At 37.6% G+C, this 20,435-nt stretch overlaps 1 protein-coding gene and 1 pseudogene across 1 annotated transcript in view; one reads left to right on the top strand and one right to left on the bottom strand.

Annotated features, from left to right (window-relative positions):
- Positions 1-20,435, bottom strand: part of WDR70 (WD repeat domain 70) — a 294,218-nt gene that overhangs the window by 229,701 nt on the left and 44,082 nt on the right. Inside the window, exons 6-7 of the mRNA XM_032851351.1 lie at positions 12,978-13,037; positions 9,978-10,111 (exon numbers count right to left, since the gene is read on the bottom strand). Of these exons, the coding sequence (XP_032707242.1) occupies positions 9,978-10,111; positions 12,978-13,037 (194 nt within the window). The remainder of the gene's footprint in view (positions 1-9,977; positions 10,112-12,977; positions 13,038-20,435) is intronic.
- Positions 2,890-3,372, top strand: LOC116864395 (annotated as a pseudogene).

The following is a 20,435-nucleotide window of genomic DNA, read 5'->3' as shown; positions in this document are numbered from 1 at the left end:
GTTTTGAAAAGTCATACCAGGCCCCAACAGCATGGCTCAGATTTAAGTTATTCCCAGGCTACACCAACTCTAAACAATTAAAAATTCTGGGGGCGCCTGGGCGGCTCAGTGGATTAAGCCTCTGCCTTTGGCTCAGGTCATGATCCCAGAGTCCTGGGATGGAGCCCCGGATCGGGCTCTCTGCTCAGCAGGGAGCCTGCTTCTCCCTCTTTCTCTCTGCCTGCCTCTCTGCCTACTTGTGATCTCTCTCTGTCAAGTAAATAAATAAAATCTTAAAAAAAAAAATTCTAAAGGTGAGGTCCAGCACTTAACATTTTTTTAAGATTGCATTTTAATTGCAATTAACATACAGTGTTAAAAGAGTTTCAGGTGTACAATATAGTGATTCAAGACTTCCATGCATCACTCTGTGCTCATCACAAGTGCATTCCTTAATCTATCACTTATTTAATGCATGTCCCCACCTACCTCCCTCTGGTAACCATCAGTTTGTCCCCTAGAGTGAAGAGACAGTCCGTTTCTTGATTTGTTCCTCTCTTTCTCTTATTTTTTTTCCCCCTTTGGCATCTAACATTTTACCATGACCTTCAAATGGTTCTGAACTATGGTAAATTATACATAATATGCTACACAACACTTGGAAAGAATATAGTAGAACATGTAGGGATATTAAAAATCTCCAAGCAATACTGTGAAGTGGAAAACAAAAATAAATTATGGAATAACAACCATCTGATATCATTTATAAAAACAAGTATAGTATGTACTCTTTTTTTAAGGTTTTATTTATTTATTTGACAGAGAGAGAGAGAGGGAGACAGCAAGAGAGAGAATACAAGCAGGGGAGTGAGAAAGGGAGAGGCAGGCTTCCCGCTGAGCAGGGAGCCCGATGCGGAGCTCTATCCCAGGACCCCGGGATCACAAACTGAGTGGAAGGCAGAGTTCAACCAACTGAGCCACCCAGGCACCCGTAGCACATACTCTTCTGATGGGTATGTATATTTGTCAATGGTGGCATTAAAACAAACAAACAAACAAACAAAAAAAAACCTTAAAGAATTCATGAAAACAGTAAGAATACCTAAGAAAGAGATTTTTAAAAGATGACCAAGGAAGAACTTTAGTTTTAACTGTAATGTTTTAATTTCTGTATGAGAACATAACTGAATATATTAATTAATTAAAGTGTTTTTAAAAGAAGAGAATAGAGAGTATGTAGCCATTTTTAAATGGGCAGAGGATAAGGAATTCTTAACTTGGGGCTACCTAAGTGATCCAAAGCTTCTTAATATTTTGTGAAAAATTTAACTCCATCCATATTTTTTTACATAAAGGATACATCTGAAGGATCTGTGTGCCCATGGATTCTAACTCATGAACATACATATATAATTTTTTTGAGACTCAGTGAAGAAACAAAACAAAAGGTGACCAGCAGACTGGATTAGAGAATATGGAGTACTGATGATTTTCACTAAATGGGACAAAGAAAGACTTTAGAACCTCGAGATTCGCAAATCTAATATTGGTGTTGGCTGGGCAAAAGTCCAAAACAAATTATTAAACACACTTCAAAATACCAAAATGGAAGATGCATCAAAAAGAAGTTGAATAACAACAGAAGAAAAGCATTTTGAAAAATCTCGTTTTTCTACAGGTAGATCAAGAAAACATTTTACCTCAAAGTATGTTTAAGGTATCCCAGGGAAGTGAGAACAAGGTCAAAAATATTAAAATATTCATCAGAGATGTCCAAAATTCAAAATACCTGATCTCATTCTCACTCCTAAACTTAGGACTTCTGCTGCCTATCCTCAATGGCTATTGGGGGGGGGGGGTGAATGCCTCTTTGACACCTACTTACTCACCATGGTGAATAGATGGTCTTAAAAACAGCACACCCTGCTTTTACACCTTCAAAACAGTCAACAAACTCCTTCAAGTTTTCTTTGCAGGTGATATAGTAACAATGTAGATGAGCGAGGAAAGGTATGGAAAAATTTAGCTGAGTTAACAGGTGTCTATGGATTCTCATAGCTGTGAGCAATTTAAACTAAAGGGTTAACAGATCAATATGAAAATAAAGACGGCTTCTTTTTTTATTTTTTTAAAATTTATTTGTAAGAGAGAGGGCACAAGCAAGGGGAGTGGCAGACAGAGGAACAAGCAGGCTCCCCGCTGAACAGAGAGACCGATGCAGGACTCGATGCAGGACTCGATCCCATGACCCTGATCTGAGGGCAGATGCTTAGCCAACTGAGCCACCCACACACCCTAATGAAAGGCTTCTAATGGCATACCAAAGTCTGACTCTGCCATATTCAACAAGTATCAATTGAATAACTCATTGCACATTTATCAAATCTGTAATCAGCAAAAAGCAAAATTTGATCATTAATATGGTCATTAATATGTTAGAATCTAAAACTGGAAAAATCAGCTAACAAAATAAAGAGAATAGAATTGAATGCCAAAGAAAATACCTCCACTGCATTTTTTTCAGTATTTAAAAATTTAATGTGAATTTAATTTAGTATTACATAATATACAGTTACACATGAACACACAAATTTAGCAAACATCATTTGTGGCACATAAGACCTAAAATACTCAACATCTGGCCCTTTTACAGAAAAACTTTGCCAACTCCTGGTCTTGACCAGTTATGGTTTTTCTCAAAAATATGTTCTATCTTTGATTTTGAGTATTAAAATCAAAGATAATAAGTAAACATTCTGTAACGTTAAATTTAAATTGGAGCAGGGGTACTGGGACAGTCCTGGGCGGGCAGTAGGCAATGAAGTCCGCAGTCTATGGCCAGTGACTAGCATGAGCCCATGGCAGCAAGTTTCCCGTGCTGCACAGCTGGGATCGCACACGCCCAGAGCCATGTCGGTGAAAGTGGACAACCTATGGCACCAGGTCATGATCAACCAGTTCATGTTGGCTGTAGGTTGCACTGCCAACCAGGTGAACAGCTGCAACAGGTGCTAGAGACTGCACTGTCAGCTAGAGAATGCCCTGAGTGCTTTTTTCCAAGAAAACACCATTCTCAACAGCTACCATCACCGCCAGATGATGTGCACCCCCAGCAAAACACCTGCCATCCCACCCAACTTTCCTGATGCACTGGCCATGTTCCCTAAGCCATACACCTCTGACAGCCTTCAGAGCAGCAACATACCCATGACAGCTGTGGTCTCCTCCTCTCCTGCAAACCTCAGTCCCTTCTGGGCCTGGCCCCACCAAGCCACCAGGGCATCTGGATACCACCCCCTCCACCACCCACAGCCAACATGGCCCCTGGGAGCACAGTAGAGGGGCACCTGGCAGAAATCCATGGCTGGGATGGATGAGATGAGACTCAGATGAGACTGGTTGCAGCCAGACACTGGGCTGGAGCTGGGGGGCAGTCCATGGTCATGGGAACACAGGAGGGCCAAGTTGAGGGGAGCTGGGTTGAGTGGGGGTTTCCTAAAGATCACACTACATGATTTTATAAAAGACGTTGGGGGAGGTAGGGGTGAGGGAATAGTCAACTTCCTGAGCCATGTGGGTCCTTTAAGGAGTTTCTCTTCAGGCAAGATTTTTTCTCTTTTTAGTATGTAATTATAATATATATGACTATATAAGTATAACTAATCTATGTGAGAATGGGCTAGCTGACTGAGGTGTTGGGGTCAACACAGAAGATCCTCCCAAAGGATCCTCCCCTCGGGCCAGCACTCCTTCCTTCAACCCCTGTCCCAGGACAGATGCTTGGAAGCCAGCTGGTGTGATCTTGTAGCCACAAGGTATCCTCTCAAAGATCATGCCTTCTGGAATCAGAAGAGGACCACCATGGATCCATTCCAAGGAGCTATACAGCAGGGGCTCCCAGAAGTACCCAGCAGCTTAAGGTGTGGAGGCCTCCTTGCCATCACAAGCTCCCTGCACCCCTGGCTCCTCAGGGGCCTTGCAGCTCCCTGCCTCTCCTGGTATCAGCAGCTTCCAGCTAGATGTGCAGGGCTTGGGCAAAACTAAAGAGCCAGCTTGGGTCTCAAGTTTGCCTCGCAGGGATCCTGATTCTCCATGGCCACCCTACCTCTCTCACTGTGTGTCCTACCTGAGTGAATGACAGAGTGGAGAGCTTGCCTTTGGAATTAATTCCTAAATCAATTATCTCACCAATAATCTCATCAAAAATTTCTCAGTGTGAAATTTTAATTGAAAAACTTAAGAGACTTTTCTTTTTAAGAAAATGGAGCAGGAATACAACTTAACCATTCTGTGACTGTTTTACACACATACTTGGGTTAAACAAACACAGAAATGATGGTTGGTGGGAACCTGGGTTCTCACTGTTAGGAAGTGAAGGTTTCCAAGGAGGAGGAAGGCTGGAATGAACCAATGTATACTAGCTTCAAGTCAGAGACATGGGTATGAACTCCTGTTTACCCCAACATGGATGCAAATGGATAAAGAAACAATTTTATAGATCTAGCACACACAAAAGTGTATATACATGCATTTAATTCCCACCTCAGCTGAGAAGCCTAGAAGGAACAAAAAGCACACCAAGAACCTAGATGCTGTTTTTAGATACCGCTGTCCTAACAAATATGACTGACTCTAGGACTGGGGCAGGGACAATACAAGATGAGTCCAGAGCATCTAATAGTACCAAAAAGTAAAAAGTACTCAAAAAAAAAAAAAAAAAAAAAAAAAAAAAAAAAGGAGGCATATCAAAGAAAGGATCACATGAGCCAAATTGCAAGAGCTCCCAATGACTACAGCTGAAATAGTCTTAGCAACAAAATAAATAACATTGTATTGGCTTATAACCCAAGATATAAAACAAATATCAAATAATCAATACAGAATTCCAAGTAGTTTATGTAAACACTACCCCCACCAAGAGGTGGAGCTTAATTTTTCTACTCCCAAATGTGAGCAGCATTCACTGACTTACTTCCAAAGAACAGAAATGGAAAGGGGAGGAAAAGTAACGTTATAGTGGAGAAACCTTAAAAACATGATAGCATGTACCCTAGTATGTGATAAAAAGGGCACTTCACCTCTGTGATATTCATCCCCCAAGACCCAGAGTCCCAGTCTAACCAGAGAAAAACATCATAAAAAAACAAATCAAGAAACATTCTACAAAACACCTGACCAGGACCTCTCAAAACTGTCAGGGTCAGGAAAACAAGGAAAGACTGAGAAGTCATCATAAACCAGAGAAGACTAAACAGACATGAACACTAAGTGTAAGGTGTATCTTGGAAGGCATATTAGTGGAAAAACAGTGAAATGCAAATACAGTTTGGAGTTTGGTTCATAGTGATGGACCAATGTGGGTTTACTTGCCATAAATGTAAATGTAAGATATTAACAACAGAAGAAACTGAGTTAGGGGTATGCCTGAACTCTAGATGATCTTTGCAGTTTTTCTATAAATTAAAAAAATATTCTGAAGTTAAAGTTTACTAAAATTTTGAAATGTAAATATCAATATGATCTTGTCCCTTAAAACACACACACATACACACACACACACATACACACACACACATACACAACTATATTTCCTACCTCTTTCCACTGAAAAGGTCAAGAAGGAATGATATCCCACTATTAATGAGCAGGTATAACATTCAGATTTGGTCTCTAAATGCCATTTCCACAGTTTAAAAAAAAAAAAAAAAAGATCTCCATGGGGAAATGCTGATTCTAGGGCCTGGAAAGGAATGTATCAGGAAGCCTCCATCATGTTATGCCAGAAAGTAAGTAAGCTTTCATAGAGTCTAATGAGCACATGTCAAAACTACATAGCAATCAGGGACTCCCCTGGCCAAATCTGGGACAATTTAAACATCAAAAAGAATAATGAGTACAACTGACTGGAACACACAAAAATTTTTAAGTCATAAATCCTGCCACTCAAAAAGGAAAAAGAAAAAAAAAAAAAAACCACCCCCAATAACAGCAGCAACTCATTTATCACCATCTACCCATGAACTAAAAATGGGTAGTTAAATAACCAAATATTTATCTTGCCTTCACAGTAGAACTGTATTTTAGGGTAACCAAATAACATCAGTTAATATGGAAAAGTTCTCTTAGAAGAATGTCAACAAATAAATATAGATGAAATAATGGAATTTAGGAAATCAAGAAAATCACAAACTTAACAACCCTCAATGAGATAACTGACTCAGGTATGAATAATCAATGGATGCTAAACTTACTAAGTGAAGCAATGATGAGAATCTAGATATTTCCATGCTACCAAATATCTCTCCATAAAATTCTTGCCTATCTCAAGTATATAATATAATATTAACTTTATAATGGAAGAATCAGATGTCACCAACTTAATCCAGGATCAATCTTAATTGCAAGTCACAAATAGCAACAACTAGACAATATATGCCACTTGATGTGATACATTAGAGATTAAGATCAAGCCTTCAGGGGTGCCTGGGTGGCTCAGTGGGTTAAAGCCTCTGCTTTCGGCTCAGGTCATGATCCCAGGGTCCTGGGATTGAGCCCCACATCGGGCTCTCTGCTCAGCAGGGAGCCTGCTTCTTCCTCTCTCTCTGCCTGCCTCTCTGCCTACTTGTGATCTCTGTCAAATAAATAAATAAAATCTTTAAAAAAAAAAAAAGATCAAGCCTTCAGATCTTTAATAGGAAATACTGGAGACAAATAAGTTAAATGATACCGTAAAGAAACAATTAGAAAATTCAGGGAAGAAGAACCTTATGAAGACAACCGAACTATTTAATAAAGTCATGGGAAAGAAAATGGTTTGGAAGGAAACGTTCTCCGAGATTAAAAGATATGTAAGAGAGGTACACAATAAATGTGATATGTATTACTTGATTGGATCCATGTTTGACAAACCATCATTAAAACACATTTTGAGAGCAAACTGGGGAAATTTAAATATGGGATGATATTGTAATGAGCACTGGGTGTTATACGCAAATAATGAATCATGGAATGCTACATCAAAAACTAATGATGTACTGTATGGTGACTAACATAACACAATAAAAAAAACTATAAAAAGAGAAATATTAAGAAATTCTAAATAGGGGCACCTGGATGGCTCAGTTGGTTAAGCAACTGCCTTAAGCTCAGGTCATGATGCCAGGGTCCTGGGATCAAGCCCCATATCAATCAGGCTTCTTGGTTGGCAGGGAGCCTGCTTCTCCCTCTCCCTCTGCCTGCTACTCCGCCAGCTTGTGCGCTCTCTCTCTCTCTCTCTCTGTGTGTCAAGTAACTAAACAAATTTTTTTTAAATTTTTTTAAAAAGAAATTCTAAATAATTTTGTTAGGATAATTGGAGCTATATTTACATAGGGAAATGTCTATATTTTTGAAAGATTCATGCTGAATTATTTCAAAGTGAAAGCTATGTATGTCTTTACTTTTAAATACTTCAAAAATTATAAAAATGAAGCAAATACAAAAAATGTTTTTAGCTGTTACATCTAGGTAAAGGGTAAAAGGCTATTACAGTAATCCCTCTACTTTTGTCTATGTTTGAAATTTTTTGCCATAAAAAGTGAATTACAGATGGATGCATAAATAGGTATAAAATTAAGATGCGGTGCCTAGGCGTCTCAGTCAATTAGGTGGCTGCCTTCGGTTCAGGTCATGATTCCAGGGTGCTGGGATCGAGCCCACTTGTGAGGTTCCCTGCTCAGCAGAGAGCCTGCTTCCTCCTCTCCGTCTGCCTGCTGCTTTGCCTACCTGTGCTCTCTGTCAAATAAAATCTTTTAAAAAAATACATATTAAGTAAAAAAAATATATATATATTGTCATAAAAAGTACCATCATTTATTTGGAGATTTAGGGGCAAATGATGGCAAAGTTACACAGTTCTCATGATTTAAAATAGTAACATTCATATAATGTTTGCAGTACTGGAGTTTACATTAATCTTGTACAGACTGTCAAGAATTCTGTTTATTCCCATCTTCCCTTTGATAGCTCACTATTATATATAGGATGCAACAATTTAATTATGGAAGAGAAAATAAGCTTATTCTTGGATTTTTCTGCATTTTCGGTTACAACAGCATAGCAAATGACACAGTTTAGTAATAGAGCACTGACTTGAGACTCATGAGACATGAGTCTATTCGGAGCTGATCATTAATAGAGTACGGAACAATCCTGAACAAGCGAGTTCACAGTTGTGAAAGTAGAAGGAAAACACAATCCTTAATCAAGAGACCATCACATGGGAATAAAAGATATGACCTCATATTTTAAATACATTTTTTTAAAAAGTCATCACACTAACTCAAGATACCAAGTTACTATTTTTAAATGAGAGCTTTATTAAATACAGCCATCATAAATAAATAAATAATAAACAAATAAATTAAAAAAATACAGACATAATTGGAGATAACCTGTTTTTAATTTTTTTTTTTTTCCTTTCCATTTGATCAGAGATCTGCTATGTTCACTTAGGGAATTCTCAAATCTTTACTAAAGATAGCTTAAGAGTTAGGACTTCGAAATTTACAAATCAGTGTGATTTGTACAAAACTGACCAGAGCCATGTTTAGATAAAACTTTTAGGTTATTTTGCTAGATAACTAGCTGCCAGAGAAATCTGAGATCGCAGATCCAATTCTTAGCCACATACAGACATTTATTATCTAAGCATTTATTAGCAAGAAAGCAAAAACAATTCATCTGACCTGTTCTGCAGGATTAAGAAAAATCCCAGCTCTCTAGTCTTTCGTTTACTCCAACCACCACTTTCATGAAAGAGTCACTGAAAGCAAACTCCCAATAGCCCAGAAATAGGAACTTTAACCATACAGTTGACAGAACCCAGTTAACAGGCAGATATTAGGTTTAGCAAAAATCATCATCGCAAGAATTCCAGTTAAAGGCAAACTAGATTCTTTTTTTTTTTTTTTTTAAGATTTTATTTATTTATTTGACATAGACAGGGAGAGAGGGAACACAAGCAGGGGGAGTGGGAGAGGGAGAAGCGGGCTTCCTACTGAGCACAGAGTGATCTGGAACTACATCCCAGGACCCTGGGATCATGACCTGAGCCTAAGGCAGACGCTTAACAACGCTTAACAATGGAGCTACCCAGGTGCCCCAGGCAAACTAGATTCTTTTTTTTTTTTATTTTTTAATTTTTTTTAAAGATTTTATTTATTTATTTGACAGACAGAGATCACAAGTAGGCAGAGAGGCAGGCAGAGAGAGGGGGGGAAGCAGGCTCCCTGCTGAGCAGAGAGCCTGATGTGGGGCTCGATCCCAAGACCCTGAGATCAGGACCTGAGCCAAAAGCAGAGGCTTTAACCCACTGAGCCACCCAGGTGTCCCGGCAAACTAGATTTTTAAGCCCCCCTCATGCAAGAGTAGAAAATTGGGTCTAAGTAATTTCAGCTAATTCACATATCCTGAATATCTACGTTTAGTCAGTAAGAGCTCATTTCCAACATACATTACACAAGTTAACAAGATATCAGTCTCACCAACAAAAATCTGTTTTTGATATCTAATATACTAAAAGATAAGATATGGTCAAAAACAGAAATAAGAGGGTGGCTTATGGTAGCAACATGTAAAGCCCCTTCTGATATAATGCTAGCTGACCATACCTGCACAGTGTGGCACTGACGAGCACCTGGGTTATCAGCTTCACATATGTCATTCACAAACACATGACATTACACAGTATTTACTGGAGTATTAAACTAGCAAGGTAATAATCTCTAAATACAAATATTTTTTACCATACAAAAAAAGACTGAAAACATCTTTAAAATGTAGATTAATCAAAGTGAAGGAAAGACATTTAAGGTACATTTTTGTTTCACTCAAATAATGAAGGTAACATATGGTCATATAAATGTAGTATATTTTGGTATAGAGCATTACAGATGGAATTCGAACGATGACAGCACTCTGTCTTCAAATAGGAAGGTATTAAGTTGTGTAATACATACCATTCACAGGGCTGAAGGGATCGAAATGCCTTAAAAGAAGCATCCATTCCAGCAAAATCCCAAAATTTAACATCATAGTCATACCCTCCAGTCACCAAACGGGCACCTGAGGGATCCAGACCCAAAGCAGAAACCTGGTTTAAAAAAAAACAACAAAAAAAAAAAATTAACTGGAGAAAATCTAGTTATAGTCTATGATAACCTCCATTTCCTTTCTCTAACCCTACCTCCTATATTATAGGCATTGGAAGTACAACCCACTAGCTGTTATTACTTCTAAAAAGTACGACTGGATAGCATCTTCTCTATTATTTGACTTTGTTATTATGACTACTACCTCTTTTGAAATAAAGAAAAAATATTTTAATTTAATGTAATTGCCAGCTTTGTCCCAACTTATCTACCAAACCTCATAAATAGATCAACTTTTTCAATAAACAATTTTGAGAAAATCTTTTGAGATATTTAATTACCAACAGAAGACCACATGAATCCAAAATTACCAAAATGAGAAAATGCCAACAGGAATGTTAAGAAATCTATTTAATGAAGTAAGACAGAGTAGAAGTTATTTTCTTGTGTATATGGCTGAATGACTCAATATAATCACCTTAAACAATTATTTTTAAAGCTGAATTTATAAGTGACTAACTACATTATAATACCACTTTTTTACATTGGCTCCATAAAATATCTGCCTTGCCTGTGAATTTTCCTAGATCCAATGCACATGTGAACACCCACTGGTAACTTACTATTCTTAAGCAGGGAGTCCCTGGATCTACTGCCCTCTCAGAAGGAAAAAAAAAAATACATTAGAAATAATTAATGAGACTACCATACAAATGAAATACTAAAAGGATCAAAGTTTTATATAAAGGAAGCAACTATAAATCAGTTCTCTGAACAGAATTGAAATGTTATTAATGTTAGAATTACTGTAATTAAAACCAGGTACTTAAAAAATAATTTTACTCATTTCAACCACTATCTGTAAACACTGATTTCAATGTAAGAGAATTATATATAAATATAATTAATGACTTATTATACGTTTAAGTTAGATAGGTACTACTCGAAATGTGTTAAGGAAAGCATACAAATGAGGACAATTGTATGTCTTAAAACCTAAAACAATGAAAAATAAAAATAAACAGTAGCTTTTGAAGGTTAGAAAGTGACTTCTGCTACTACCCCACTTGCGTCTAAGCCCACTCTATCCTTCCTTCCGCTCTCCTGTTACAATTAAAGAGATGTCTTCCTCCTTATATGACTAACTGTGCCAGTGTTCATTCCATTACAATACAATTTGAAAATGCAAATTCATTTGTGGCTTGTCTATTCTATGCCCGCCCTCCCCTCAAGGGCGTAAGCTCCACTCCCTCCCTAAGACTGACAGCACCAAGCAGCAAGGGCAGAGACCTATGGTGAGGATAGGAAAACTAATGACTAGCCATAGCCATCTCCTTGAGCCCTTCTTGTAGAAGGGGAAAGGGCTGTTTAGAGCGAGCAGCTCCCAACTTCTAGAGAGTCATTGATCTGCCTTCAGCTCAGGTCATAATTTCAGGATGATCTCAGGATGACCTCGGGATCCTAACATCGAGACCTGTGGAGGGCTCCCCACTTAGCGAGAAGTCCACTTCTCCCTCTTCCTTCGCTCCTCCCCACTCCATATGTGGTCTTCTCTCTAATAATTAAATAAAACCTTAAAAAAAAAAAAGGAAGCTCTAATTGATTTTTTAGTGTGCAAAACAAGTGGACACTACATTTTTTATTATAATTCTTTAGAAGATAAAATTCAATGTAAAAAAATAGAAATACTTAAATAAAAGATGTAAAACTCATGAACACTTCTGGTTGTAAAAATCTCTGAACTAAATGATAGGGAAGTTTCTGTTTAAGTACAGTCTACAGTTCCTTTCCTAATTTACTTAAAAGCAGGAAAATTCTGTCACATATTCAGAATAAAAATACCAGGAGTCTGATTTAACAAAAAGGAGACATAAGATCACAAATCAGAAGGAAAGAGTTTCCTAAAGCAGCAGTTCTCAGATACTCAGATTTTAAGCCACTTTATGATCTTTAAATCTATTGAGGATCCCAAAAAGCATTTATGTGAGCTCTATGTATCAATATTTACCACAGTAAAACTATAAACTAAGCCATTTTAAAATACTTATTGTTCACTTCATTTGAAACAACAATAAACCCACTATACCTTAACAAATATTTTTAAGAAAAAGATATTTTCAAAAGCAAAAAAATCTGGCAAGAAGAATGTCATCTTTTCTCTATTAATTCTATCATTGGCATCATTTCTGGGTCTATGTCTAAGGATTGACGTTTTCCCCATTATGGGGTGTATTTTCCTACTTCTTTACATATCAGACATCTAGAAAAAGGCAGGTTCATTGAAAAGAGAAAGCAAGATAATTTAATTCTTTCATTTATGAGGTTTCATTCATTCAACTCCCACTTTTTCAATAAAATGATTTCATGTTATAACTCAAAATTTTACATTCGTAATCTTTAAATAACATTAATATAACAATGCAAAAACAGAATCTGTAAGTTAAGTAATAATGATAATGATCTCAAAGCAATACAGTAACTATTTTATGTTCCTTTCTTATCTCAATGTTCATCTAAAAAACAAACTCAGGCCTTTTACTGATATAGAAATAAAGATAAGGGTAATGAGAAATTTTCCCACACCATAAAAAGGAAAACTGTATTTTAGCTTCATTTCTTTTTTTCACTTGTAATGTTCCTCTATCAAAGAACAAGGTTTTAAAGCCAACAATAACAATAAGGGTTGCTATTTTAAATGAAACGGAACAGTTATTTTGATTGAATAGAAATGTCATCATTCTGTTTCTTTAATGCCTGTAGCTTCTGTGTTATCAGTTCATTGTGCAATTAGTCTTAATACAAACGTATCATGGGTTTACTTTTCCGTAAGAGCCTTGTTATTGAAAGAATCAAATTTTTTAAACTTACTGTTTTAGTGCCATGTTTTAGAGTTATTTCATGTGAGTCAGGGATCTTTTGGACAGGATTCTGAAAAAAGAAAATTCCATGACATCAATGAGTATCCAACATATTGAGGGGACCACATGCCACACTCACAGGAAATAGAATTTTTTAAAATTGCATCACTAGCTTTTTACACAAAGCTTTAAAAAAAGGAAATAAAATTTGTGAGAGTATCTTATTTCTGCACTTCTAGATAGATGACAATTGTTGAGCTGGTCATGAAGGTACCTCAAATCTCAAAAAAGACAAGCCTAAGAAACTTTTTAGGTTGTATGGAACCATAAGCCCTCTCAGCATCCAAATATTTAAAGTCCACTCTTCACTGAAAAAAATGGGCCTAACTTAAAGTGCTTAACTACATAAAATAAAATAAAATCTGTACAGGGTAGATATATATCTTTTAACCCTTAAAAGTTTAAAAAACAAAACACTGCTGCTAAAAATGGCACAAATACGGAACCGAGTCATTCAATGATTCATTGATTCAATAAGCATGTGTTAAAGTGAGATTATTCCAGATGCTAGGTATCATCAGACATAGCCTGTACCATTCCCCCTTCCAAGAACCATGTGGTCTAGGTAGGGAGATCAATCACTCTAATGCAATATAAGAAATGCTGTGACAGGCAGGAGGTATGGGCAGGATGACTGAGGGAGAGAAAAGATGGATGCATAAATCAGACATAGGAATTACAGTGATCATCTGAATATGAAGTTTCATTATTTAGTCAAGTTTCCATTATCCAAGAGCTGGGTAATCAGACTAAAATTCTAGAGCCATTACAAATTTATGTGAGGATCATCCTGCAATTTACTTAACTGGATATGTGCAATCTAATAGACTTCGGTTCCTGTCTCCCCTCATTCTTTAGCACCCTTGATGAATCAATCAATCACTAGTTTTATCTCATCATAAACTTGTCCTCTGCTAAGGCTCTTTCTTCCCAGCACATAAACAACTAATGCGCTTGCCATATTAGACACACATATACACACAAGCAATCTTCCCTATATTTACTGCTATATCATTATCTTTTCCTTTGCAATCAAGCTTCCTTAGACAAGTTTTCACTCAAGTGTCTCTGCTTCCTGTCACCCTTCTACCTCTACCACTCTGGCGTGTGTCCTTTTATTCCTAATGCCCAACACAGTCCTTGGCACTTAAGAGACTGTCAGTAAATACCTCTCGAATAAACAAACAAGTCGCTATAAAGTCAGAACTTAACCTGCACAACTGACCTTTCAACAGCAAGGCAACTACTTAACTATTTCCTCCTTGAAATTGTTCTTTCCTGGGAGGAAGAAGCCTAGACAAGAAGCCAGAAAAGCTAGGGGTTTTATTTCTATGTTTTTTAAGGTTGAACATTCTTTTTAACATTTTCTTTTATTTATTTATTTTTTTAAAGCTCTACACCCAAAGTTGGTCTTGAATTCACAACCACAAGATCAAGAGTCATGTGCTCTGACTGAGCCAGCCAGATGCCCCAAGAAAACTAGGTTTTTTAAATCTAGCCCTGCCACTCAATAACCCTGTCATAACTGCAGAAGAGCTATGACTCTATTTCCTCATTTATATATAAAAGATAATAGCGCCTGCCCTTTAGGTTACTGTGAGGTAAGTGGTTTAAGCCTTATAATGCAGCATTCATCACAAAGTAGCCTTATAATGCAGCATTCATCACAAAGTAGGTGCTCAGCAAATGACAGCCACCATTTATCTAAGGCTTACCTCCTATCTCTCCAGTCATATCATCTTAGTCTATTTCCAGGCTTCTCTTCCTCCTTAACTGGCTAATTCCTACTCATCTTTTAAGACTCAATTCAGATGTGACCTGCTCCTGGAAGCATTTCTCAACATCTCAAACTCGGTTAAATGACCCTTCCATGTACTCCCATGTCTCAGATAAGGAGACAACCCCTCCTTATCTCGATCCAGAATTTATCAAAATCCATTGTAATTTTTGCCCTCTCTCCCTCCCCACCACTCCATAACCAAACTGCAAGATGGACACTTCTCAAAGATTCTGTATATCTATTATTATCTCTGAATCCCTAATCCACAAAACAGGTGGTGAATAGCAGACAAACACAAAAGTATTTTGGAACTAATTCGCAGCCCAATGTCTACCTTATAGATCACATTAGATTGTACTTGTTACTTTCAAACATTAATGTTTATGTCCAAAAAGGAGAGCAAGTGCTATCCATCAGATCAGCCCAGTAAGTGACAATTTGGGATAACTGAGGTTTTCAAAAAGGTTTTTACCAACCAAATGATTAGATCCCAGGTGAAAAGTAAATTTAAAGGTGCACGTATAGGGGTGCCTAACTGGCTCAGTCAGTAAAGCATGAGACTCTTAATCTTGGGGTCATGAGTTTCAGCCCCATGTTGGGTGTAGAGATGACTTTAAAAAAAAAAAAGTTGCCAATACAGAGAATTAAAGGCACTTTGTTTTAGAATGTCTGCGTCTCAGAGATTACTACAGTCTACCACCACCGCCACAGTGCAGTGAAGATTAGGAAACGAGAAGACACTGAACAAGGACCCTAACCTCACAGTAACCTAAGGAACTGCTGGAGAGTTTACAATTTATTTCAGTACCAGATGTTACAGCATGGCTTACTCTGCTTTGGAAAAGGGCAGCACATACCTTGATTTCAGTGATACCAATATTCCAACACAAATTCCAAAATAATTTAAAAGTTGAACAAATGGATTCTGGACTATCCCTATATTAAATTATAGAAGCCACTGTTCCTTCTGCAGTTGACAACATTTGTAAGCAATAAAAACTCATGTATAAGGGCTACGTACTCTTGCAAATACAGTAGAACAGCTCAAATGTTTCACTTAGAGAAGATTCTATTATAGTCAGTGTCTCATTTCATAACTAGTTTTTCATCACTTAGGAAACAGAAACACTGTCACTAAGAGGAAGGATGAAAATTACTTCATTGAATTCAATGTACAATGTGCCTATATATAGACAATTTCTGGCATTTAAAATAAAAACTTACAAGAACACAGAACAATTTAGTATTTACATTAGGAGTGAATTAAATGTTTAAATAAATGTTGTTTACATTTAAAATCAAAGTTTTACTGGAAATCATGGAAGGCATAACTCATAAGAGGCACATATAACTGGCACAACTAAATCATCTAAAATAGTAGCAATTCATCTTTTGGTAGCATATCATTTGATGGTGACTGTTCTTTTTCCAGAAATTTTCCTAATGACTTTTTGGGATATGGCTTAAGTGTGAAATTTGCTGTAACAGTAAAATATTTTCATGATTTTCATTCCAGGGACATCATAAGCTGCAAGACTTCACTGAAGTCATTTATTATAAGAATTCATAACAAAATCTAGTCTTAATGGAAGAGGAGGAAAGATACCAGCTTTTGTTTTGGTTTGGTCTTAAATGCCAACCAAAGGATTATTTCCCAGGCTCTTTGGTTTGCCCTCAATAACAAGGATCACAAATATATCTGGAATAACATGAGCAGTTTCATCTGACACATACCCTTAAAGTGTTTTCAAAAGACTTGCAAATCAGAAATAACCCTTCTGTGATAAAGTTGCCATAAGTTTTTTTTTTTAAGATTTTATTTATTTATTTGACAGAGATCACAAGTAGGCAGAGAGAGAGAGAGAGGAGGAGGAGGCAGGCTTCCCGCTGAGCGGAGAGCCGGATGCGGGGCTCGATCCCAGGACCCTGGGATCATGACCTGAGCCGAAGGCAAAGGCTTTAACCCACTGAGCCACCCAGGCACCCCAAGTTGCCATAAGTTTAAAAAGTTATAATAGTATGGCCCTATAACGCCTAATCAAAAGTCTACTGAGAAACAAAGATCTGCCACAAAGTGGCTATGAATTGTGTGGAGAGAATGAGGACGACCAACCAGGAACTTGCAAACGAATGCTACAGTCTCCCAGAAACCATTTTGTAAATAATTGCCCATTTGGTATCACAGAAAACCAAAATTAGAGTCTATTCTAGTATAAATCTGGAGATGCAATAGACTGACTGAATTATTCACCATCACACATTCCCTTAAAAAACATTTATTGAATATTTAATTATATACCAGACACCTGGGACTACAGTAAAAATAAAAAGACTAACAAAGACACTGCTCCTAAAGACTGTCAATCCAGTATAGCAAAACTGACAGGTAAACAAGTAAGCAACACTGAAATGTTTCAGATGCTATGACAGAAGAACACACAGGGTTCAATGCTCAATTCCATTTTGCCTGGGGAAGTAGAGGGCGATTAGAAAAGGCTTTAGAAGAGATGCCTGAGATGCCTTTGGTTCCCTAGGTGAATGTAGAGGGCATCCAGGAGAGAATCAGATAAATCCTGACACTTACTAAACTGCGAATATTTTTGCCTGGGTCGAGTTTAAATTGCTGGGCAGGAAAAGGGAAAGGCAGTGAAGAGACAACCTCTAGAATGAGAGAAAATGTCTGCCAATCATATATTTGATAAGGGGTTAATATCTAAAAACACAAAATTGCTACAATTCAACAACAAAAACAAACAACCTGATTCAAAAATTGGCACAGGACCTAAATAGATTTCTCCAAAGAAGAAATACAGATGACCAATAAGTAGTACATGAAAAGATACTCAATCATCAGGGAAATGAAAATCAAAACCACATTGAGATACCAGTAACAGGATGGCTATTATTTAAAAAAAAAAAAAAAGAAAAAAGAAAAAAAGAAATGTGGACCAGGACATACAAAAAATGGAACCCTTTTACACCGCTGGACAGAAATGGGGCAGCTGCTATGGAAAACAGTATGGTAGCTCCTCAGAAAATTTAAAATATGATTCAGCAATGCCACTTTTGTGTATATACCCAAAAGAACTAAGAGCAAGATCTGCAAGTGATGTTTGTACACCCATGTTCATAGCAGTAAGACAACAGCCAAAGACAGAAGCAACTGAAGTATTCATCAAGGAAGGGGACTCCTGGGTGTCTCAGTCGGTTGAGCATCTGTCTTTGCTCAGGTCATGATCTCAGGGTGCTGGGATCAAGTCCCGCATCGGGCTCCTTGCTCAGCAGGGAGTCTGCTTCTCCTGCTACCCGCTGCTCTCCCTGCTGCTGCTCCCTCTGCTTGTGTGAGCTCTCTCTCTTTCTTTCTCCATCTGATAATTAAATAAATAAACTCTTTAAAAAAGGGGGGGGAGGAAATTCTGACACATGCAACAAGGATGAACTTGGAGGGCCTTATGTTAAGTAAAACAAGCCATAAAAGAAAAATACTGTACAATTCCTATGAGGTATCTAGAGTAGTCAAATTCATAGAAAGTAGAATAGTAGTTGCCAGAGTTGGGGAAAGAGGGGAAAATAGGGAATTATTGTTTAATGGGTATAGTTTCTGTACCAGATAAAAAAAAGTTCTGGAGACTGAACATACAACAACATAACACTATTGACCTGTACATTTAAACATTTAAAGATGGTTACGACTAGAAGGTGATGTGGGGGAGGGGGGAGGATGGGTGAAACAGTTGATAGGGATTAAAGAATATGATGAGCACTGAGTAATGTACAGAACTGTTGAGTCACTATATAGTACACCTGAAACTAATATAGCACTGTATGTTAACTATACTGGAATTAAAATAAAAAACTTAATAAAATTTAATGATTTTTAAATAAATAAAAACAAAAATGGTTAAGATTATCATCTGGGTGGCTCAGTCATTAGGCATCTGCCTTTGGCTCGGGTCATGATCCCAGGGTCCTGGGATCAAGCCCTGTATCAGGCTCTCTGCTCAGCAGGAAGCCTGCTTCTCCCACTCCCACTCCCCCAGCTTGTGTTCCCTCTCTCACTGCCTCTCTCTGTCAAATAAATAAATAAAATCTTACCAAAAAAATTATAAATTTTGTGTATTTAACCTAACTAAAAAAATAATTTGCATAGATAAAACCCACATAAGCAAAAAAAGATTTTTAATTTTTATGGCCAATAGACACATGAAAAAGTGCTCAACATCACTCAGCATCAGGGAAATACAAATCAAAACCACAATGAGATACCACCTACACCAGTCAGAATGGCTAACATTAACAAGTCAGGAAACGACAGATGCTGGCGAGGATACGGAGAAAGGAGAACCCTCCTACACTGTTGGTGGGAATGCAAGCTGGTGAAGCCACTCTGGAAAACAGCATGGAGGTTCCTCAAAAAGTTGAAAATAGAGCTACCCTATGACCCAGCAATCGTACTACTGGGTATTTACCCTAAAGATACAAATGTAGTCATCTGAAGGGGCACGTGCACCCGAATGTTTATAGCAGCAATGTCCACAATAGCCAAACTATGGAAAGAACCTAGATGTCCATCAACAGATTAATGGATAAAGAAGATGTAGTATAAGGAAAAAATATACAGTGGAAAAAAGTCTCTTCAATAAACAGTGCTGGGAAAACTGGACAGCTATATGTAGAAGAATGAAATTCGACCATTCTCTTATACCGTACACAAAGATAAACTCAAAATGGATAAAAGACCTCAACGTGAGACAAGAATCCATCAGAATCCTAGAGGAGAACATAGGCAGTAACTCTTCAATATCAGCCACAGCAACTTCTTTCAAGATATGTCTCCAAAGGCAAAGGAAACCAAAGCGAAAATAAACTTTTGGGACTTCATGAAAATCAAAAGCTCTGCACAGCAAAGGAAACAGTCAAGAAAACAAAGAGGCAACCCACGGAATGGGAGAAGATATTTGCAAATGACAGTACAAACAAAAGGTTGATATCCAGGATCTATAAAGAACTCCTCAAACTCAACACATACAAAACAGATAATCATATCAAAAAAATGGGCAGAAGATATGAACAGACACTTCTCCAATGAAGACATACACATGGCTATCAGACACATGAAAAAATGTTCATCATCACTAGCTATCAGGGAGATTCAAATTAAAACCACATTGAGATATCACCTTATACCAGTTAGAATGGCCAAAATTAGCAAGACAGGAAACAACATGTGTTGGAGGGGATGTGGAGAAAGGGGAACCCTCTTACACTGTTGGTGGGAATGCAAGTTGGTGCAGCCACTTTGGAGAACAGTGTGGAGATTCCTCAAGAAATTAAAAATAGAGCTTCCCTATGACCCTGCAATTGCACTACTGGGTATTTACCCCAAAGATACAGATGGAGTGAAAAGAAGGGCCATCTGTACCCCAATGTTTATAGCAGCAATGGCCACGGTTGCCAAACTGTGGAAAGAACCAAGATGCCCTTCAACGGACGAATGGATAAGGAAGATGTGGTCCATATACACTATGGAGTATTATGCCTCCATCAGAAAGGATGAATACCCAACTTTTGTAGCAACATGGACGGGACTGGAAGAGATTATGCTGAGTGAAATAAGTCAAGCAGAGA

The sequence above is a fragment of the Lontra canadensis genome, unplaced genomic scaffold (genome assembly GCF_010015895.1).
Source record: "Lontra canadensis isolate GAN:19392208 unplaced genomic scaffold, GSC_riverotter_1.0 scaffold5, whole genome shotgun sequence".
NCBI lineage: Eukaryota > Metazoa > Chordata > Mammalia > Carnivora > Mustelidae > Lontra > Lontra canadensis.
Note: the sequence above shows the minus strand (reverse complement) of the source record. Positions and strands in the feature narration are given on the sequence as shown.